General features: G+C 52.9%; 1 protein-coding gene across 1 annotated transcript; it reads right to left on the bottom strand.

The window, feature by feature from the left end:
* Nucleotides 1-3,552: 3,552 nt before the first annotated feature.
* On the bottom strand, nucleotides 3,553-6,182 carry LOC120387088 (homeobox protein prophet of Pit-1-like). Its single transcript, XM_039507311.1, has 4 exons — nucleotides 6,016-6,182; nucleotides 5,371-5,636; nucleotides 4,784-4,873; nucleotides 3,553-4,135 (listed from the first exon to the last, which is right to left on the bottom strand). The coding sequence occupies exons 1-4, from the start codon at nucleotides 6,170-6,172 to the stop codon at nucleotides 3,695-3,697; spliced, it is 954 nt and encodes a 317-aa protein (XP_039363245.1). The 5' UTR covers nucleotides 6,173-6,182; the 3' UTR covers nucleotides 3,553-3,694.
* Nucleotides 6,183-6,498: the final 316 nt, after the last annotated feature.

Raw genomic sequence — 6,498 nt, 5'->3', positions numbered from 1 at the left:
GACTCACTACTGGGGCAGGCAGCAAAGCTCATTCTCAGAGGCAGAAACTTTGGTGCTGAGGGAACTTTTACCCTAAAAATGTATGTTCTGAATGAGTTCAGATATCTACAGTGGGTGGCTGATGTTTGCTGCATTACAGTGGAGCAAACTTGGCTCTTAGGTGTCTAAATACCTTTGTGAATCTAGCCCACACATCCCATCAGAAGCCCATGTCACTGGTCTTCTCAGCACCATCCCATAGATGGGGCCATCCTGCTTTTAGTGATTGCCCTTATTCCTGTTACACCTCCAGGAATGGAGCCTTGTAAATGGCACTAGAAAGCATTTAGGCCAGATTGTGGTCCCAGTTACACCGGTGTCAATCTGATGTAAGTGCACTGGTTTCAAAGATGCAGCTCCAGATTTATAGCACAATAGCACAGATCCGAACTTGGCCTGTTTCTCTCTAGCTGCAGCCTCAGGCAGGTGGCTCAGCATGAAATCAGCCAGCAGGTGTCCCTCATTCCCAGAGGAGCTGGAAATTCAAGCTGTGAAATGTGTAAACTTCCATTGTCCAAATGCTGCTGGGCCTCCAGAGATGCTGCAGCAGGACAGTTCAGCTCAGAGTGACCCTGGTTTGCTTCCATCTACTCTAGGTTACCCTCAACTGGATTCAGTATAATTAGAGCAGCATTTCTCAAATGTGGCCAATGTGGCTGCATGCAGTCACCAGGGGCTTTTCTTGTGGCCACAGGCTCCTGGGCAGTGACTGGTGAAGGAGGGGAGGGAAGCAGCAACCCTCCCTAGAGGCCACCAGCAGGGGTTGGGTTACCCCCTCTAGAGCCAGAAATGCTGGAGGAGCAGGCAGTGAGTTCCTCACCTTCCTGAGGCTGGTGGAGCTCGGGCTTCTGGGTTCAGCCCTGGGGTGGCAGGTGGGAGGCAGCAGGCTCCAGCCCGGGGGCAGTGGGCTCTTGGTCCCTGATCAAAGGGCTTCAGTCTGGACCTGCTGGCCCTCACTGCCTCCCCCAGCCCATTGCCCCTGGCCCCATTGCCTCCAACAGCCCCCCATCCATCATCCTGGCTCCCGCAGCCTTGCTACCCGCTCCCCATCCTGGGCTTAATTTGTCCTGCAGCTTGCTTTGCTGCAGCAGCACAGCGTTGTAAATTTGCTGTGAAAAGTGATATTTGTATGTTTGTTAACATCACTTTCACTGCCTCCCAGCTAGCTAGCAAGTCTGCAGCTATGAAAAATAGTATTAACAAACATACAAATATAATTTTTCATAGCAGCAGACTTACTAGCTAGCAAGTCTACAAAAAGCAACCAAAAAAGCAAAAGAAACAACAAAAGACAAGAACATGCAAATCACCTTATTTTTTGTGTCTATTCTGTTTAGGTCCAGTAAAGAACAGAGACAACTGTACATTATTTGTATTATTGAATTAAAAAACAAAAAACAAAAACCAAACCAAACTAAAAAAACCAACCAAACAAAAACCTTACATAAATAAATTATAATGATTTGGACATGTATTTGTGCATATTGATGTGTTTTTCCTAATGTTAATTAAGTATTTTAGGAAAAATTGTCAGAGCAGCCACCTGCAAGAGTTGGTGGCCACACCCTGAAGCCACCAAAAAACTTGTGCGCACCCCTGAATTAGAGTCCCATGTTAGAGAGGGCCTTATATTTTGTGTCCCTATGGGATCAGATTGTAAACTCTCTGGAGCTGGGACTGGCTCATTTTCTATTTGGTCAGATCCCAGAACTACAGAGCCTTAGGCATCTACTATAAATATAAATGGTTAATAGTAAAGCAGTGATTTAAGCAGCTAATGCCTTTCAGGCTTACACCTGATCTGGTTCTGGCAGAGTAACGCTGAGCTGGGGGAAAAGGTATTTTTCTCACTCCCAGGCAGTAGAAATCATGCTGTGGGTTGAAGCTGGGGGGAGGATCTATGTCGAAGGAGGAACCTATTAGAGTTCCACTAGGTACAGTATAGAGCTTGGTTCCCGTGGCATGGGAACAGATACTGACTGAACACAGGGAGGGGGAGAATGACCAGTATGAAGGGTAGCACCAGAGTAGAACAGCTTCTCCAAATTCCTCTGTAGCACATAGCTTCCGTGTGCCCTGTCCTGACTTCTGTACCTAACTCCCTGTCTCCCACTACACCTTCCTTCTTCAGGCAGTCTGTGGGTATTTACTGTGTTTATGGGCAGGTCAGGATGAGCATGGGCCCTGCTAATGCCTGACGCATGTTGTGTGTGAGTTATCCCCAGGCGTCCCTCATTCCCAGAGATGTGTTTGGCAAAGCACGTTCTCCTCCCGCTCCCCACTGCCTCTCTGTGTCTGACCCACAGGAATGTGCAGAGCTGTCTGCGCCATGTCAGGACCACGGAGAGAGGCTCCGGGGGATGTGTCTTTGGGATGCAAAGACCGCCCCTGGCTACTATCTCGCAGTTCTGGAAATACTGGGCAGAAGCTGGGAACTCACGTGGGGACTAACTGGAGTGTATCATGATGACGGTTGTATTAACTCACTAAGAACCATGCCCTCCTTTTTTGTTCTAACCACGATATCCCAATGCATCCAAATTTCCAGAGCCAGGTATCCCACCAGTCCTCAGCCTCCAGAAACCTAGCATTGCATTCGGAATGTGAAGCAGGCACTAGGAAAGCAGGTGGAGCGTGGAGCACATATCTGCATGCTCAGGGGGGGTTTGTGTGGCACAAGTCGAGCACACGTCTGGGATGGGGGACACATTTACAGAGCAGCCAGTGGTCTACCTCTACCTATACTGCCACGAGGACTGTTCTAGCTGAAGCCATATTTAACCCAGGCAGTGGCTGGCCTGGCTCTGATCCCAGTGCAGGAAGGGCCTTAATCCCACCTTCCTTCTCACCCGCGGGGGCTTCAGCTGCCATTGTTGGAAGTTTGTCTCTGGGAGAGAAAGTCAAAGTCCCTCTCCCCCAGCCCAGAACAGGGAGAGCAACCAGGAGGTTTTCCTGGTGGCACAGAGATCATGGAGAAAACATTGGGAATGGGCAGGAAGAGATACTAGAGAGACCCTTCAAGGCTAACAGAACTAGCTCCCAAGCCCCACTGATGCTGCCCCTGTGGTTTTTGATTCAGGGCGGTAGCAAAGGAGCCAGCTCCCATGGCCCTTGGCAGTAAATGTCTGGTGATCATAAACCAGAAACACTATGACAGACTCTCAAAAATACACCCACTCCCCCCCACCATTATCACAGAACCCAGCCTTAGCCAGGGGCTGGGAGATGGGATAAGTTCATGACACTGCAGCCTTAGGAAACCACACAAATGATATTGTCCTTTCTGGGGGTAGCAGGAGTGTGAATTTTAATTATTCACGGTGATTAACAGTTCTGGGAGTTGGACCTGTTTACAGCTCAGGAATAGTACCAGAACCACTCCCTGATTATTTAAAACTGCTTTATTGGAAAATAACAAAACCAAATTAACATTGTCACATCAGGAAAATATCACTGAAGAAATGCATATCTGCACAGCATTGTACAAACCCTGAAACCACAGCTCTGTCCCTCTCCCTCTGTCCAGATCTCATCTTCGAGTCTGAAGAAGTCTTGGTGGTCTCACTAGTGAAGAGTGTCAGATAGTCCTTGGGAGTGGAGGAGCCTGAGAACTCCCTGACTCAGGCTGGGAAACAGAGCCAGTGGGGAGTCCAGACTAAAGGGCTGAAGTTAGTCCCTCTGTGTCACCAGGGCTGGCATAACCCCATGGTTGGGCCCCCCACTGTGAATTCCCTTGGGAATCCATACAGAATGAAGAGAGCAGGGATTCACCATCATTGATCAACTGTGACAGTTCCAGAGACTCCATGGACTGAACCTGAGAGATGTGGAGGAAGCTGGAGTTGATGGTCACAGGGTGCACAGCAGTGGGCAAGGTTTCTGTGCTGGTCTGTGGGGTCCATGTGTTGTAGGCTTGGAAATCCGTAGGCATGGAAGGGGCCTGGAGGGGAGGCAGGTTAATTCTGGAGTCAAAGGCAGAGCTTGCTGGTCCCTGCAGAGCCCACTGCATCCCTGGATCAGGTCCTGGGGATCCAGGAAGCGCTGGCCAATGAACTGGGGAGAATGGATCATGCCAGGAGTGTGCACAGAGCTGGGCCTGTAGGGAAGAGAAAGAAGAACATTTAAACACAACCCAGAGAGCTCAGAGCCCTGCTCTGATTGCCAGGGCTCAGCTCTCTTCACTGCTAGCAGCACTAATAGCCCTGCCCCAGATATTTCTGTAGGCTCTTCTTTCCCAGAGGATCCCAAGGTCACTTACAGGTGGTGAACCTACTTGCACCTGAGATGCTCTGAGGGGAGAAATCTGACCCTTAAACGGGTTCCAATTGCCCATAAACCAGCCCCCAACAAACCTGACAGGGCAGGAAGGAAACAGCCCAGAGGGGAGATCAGTGTAATGCTGAGATTTCAGCAGATACCCAGCACTTCACAGGGCAGGCCCCAACTCCTGGCAATCAGTGTAGCTGCACTGTACTCACTGGAGCTGCCCGGCTTTACACACACAGGGGATCTGGCCCTGTGTCCCCAAAGCACTGGCCAGATACCAGTGAATATCCCCATTGGAAAAGGCTCAGAGTGCCCATGTGTCTGTTGGCAGGTGTGAGTGGGTGTCTGCTCCTTGGGGCGTCTCGCTGTCTGAGTGTGTCTGTGGGTGAGTGGGGGCATGGGCGAGGGACACTCATCATGTATCTGTGTGGGTGACTGGAAGTGTGTTTGTGTCTGTGTGTCGCTCTCAAGCTCTCACCTGCAGGGTACAGAGGCTGCTCCCAGGTGTCCTGTCTCCAGCGTAAAGTCTCCGGTGCTTCCCCCTTCTATTCTGGAACCATATCCGGATCTGGAATTGGAGAGAAGAGGGAATGAAGGAGCTGCTGGCAGAGAAAGAACCTCAGGGACCCCTCGATGTCTGTCCCTTTTACCCTCCCTCCTGCCCTCCTTTGGGGAGGCTTTACAAAAGCCTGTTCCCCTCCCCAGGCCTTGAGAAGAAGAGAAGAAATGTGTGTATATCAGCAGATCTCGATGGACCTGGGTGAAGAATGGGAGGCAGGGACAGAGGGAAGGATCCCTCACGGCTGTCCAGTTGCATGAAAGATTCTCACCACCCCAGAGCCTTTCCCCTGCTCCCTCCAGGTCACAGAGAGTGTCCTCCCAGCCCTAGTACCTCCAGCCCCACTGTTAGCACCTCTCTGAGCGACAGAGACCCCAGCACCACTCCCCCCCCACCCTCTGCTATGGCTCCCTATTGTGCCCTGGCTGTAGAAACCACACAAGGCAAATTGTCCCTTAGGCAGAGAGAGGAGAAACCAGAGCCCCAGAGTGAGGGGCTGGACATACCTGTTGGTAGGTGAGTCCCGTCATCCCCGACAGCATTTCAGCCTGAGGCAGGTTGGGATATTTCTCTCGATGGAAGAAGGACTCCAGGATGTGCAGCTGATTCCAGCTGTACAAGTTCCTCTTCCTCTTCCTCCACTTCCTCTGCTGCTCTCCGCACTGACTGTGGGGGGGATCCGTGCTGGAGGTAGCAGCTACCACACGGGTCCCAGCAGCAATGGACGGGACCCGGGGCAAAGCCATGCAGCCCTCTCTGGAGTCGATCCCTGCTGTAAATCCAAAGGGAGGAGAGAGGAGAAGGGTCAGAGGAAGACGCAAACCCCAGGGCGGCAGAGGGACTGCCTAGGGGGCGTGAGGAGGCGGAGACAGTTCAGGGTAAAGGGCGATGGGGCTGAGCAAAGCTCTCGTTCCAGGCTGGGGGGCAGGAATCGTTCCCTCCCAGTGGGCCTCTGTTTGACTGAGGAACAGACTCCCTGCGGGAAATGGTGGGAGCCCATTGTACAGTCAGTTAGCGAGAGGACAGGGCAAAGCCCTGCAGAGCAGACTGAGTCTCAGCCCCACAGAGCGGTGCTGCCAGAACAGCCCTGAGCAAGACCCCTGCATTGGCCCCCAGCTCCCGTCCTGACAACCAGCCCCTCAATAGCTCACCTGAATCATGCCGGCCTGGTCCCGCTCTCGCCACCCGTCCATCCATGGAGCCGCCGGGCCCCAGGGAGAGGGGCTGGCTACCACCACCGCTGCTGTTGCTGTCGAGATGCGCTGGGTCGAGCACGAGCGGGATGAGTTCCCAGAGCTCTGGAGTCATGGCTGCAAAGGCTTCCTGCAGCTCCGGGGCAGAGTCCATGTCCCCTCTTGGGCGCTCCGCTGCTCTCCGCTTCTCAGGCCCTTTATACCCGGACAGCAGCCCATTGTCCTCCTCACTGGGGAGGGGCCAAGGGGCCCCACCAAAGGGCTATTTCAAATGGCTCCTCCAATGGGCCAGGCTCCTGCCTGGGGAGGCTGAGTCACCCCAGCCCAGCGGGGAGCCACCGCAGGGAACAGGTGATGCAGCCACTCCCCAAGCCCCGGCCAGGGTCCCTCTCGGGGGCTGGGATGTCAGGGGTTGGAGGCAGCAAAGGGGAGTCCCTGGCT

Source organism: Mauremys reevesii, linkage group 1, assembly GCF_016161935.1.
Source record: "Mauremys reevesii isolate NIE-2019 linkage group 1, ASM1616193v1, whole genome shotgun sequence".
NCBI classification, from domain to species: Eukaryota; Metazoa; Chordata; order Testudines; family Geoemydidae; genus Mauremys; species Mauremys reevesii.
The sequence above is the reverse complement of the archived record's forward strand: the minus strand, read 5'-3'. Positions and strand labels throughout refer to the sequence as shown.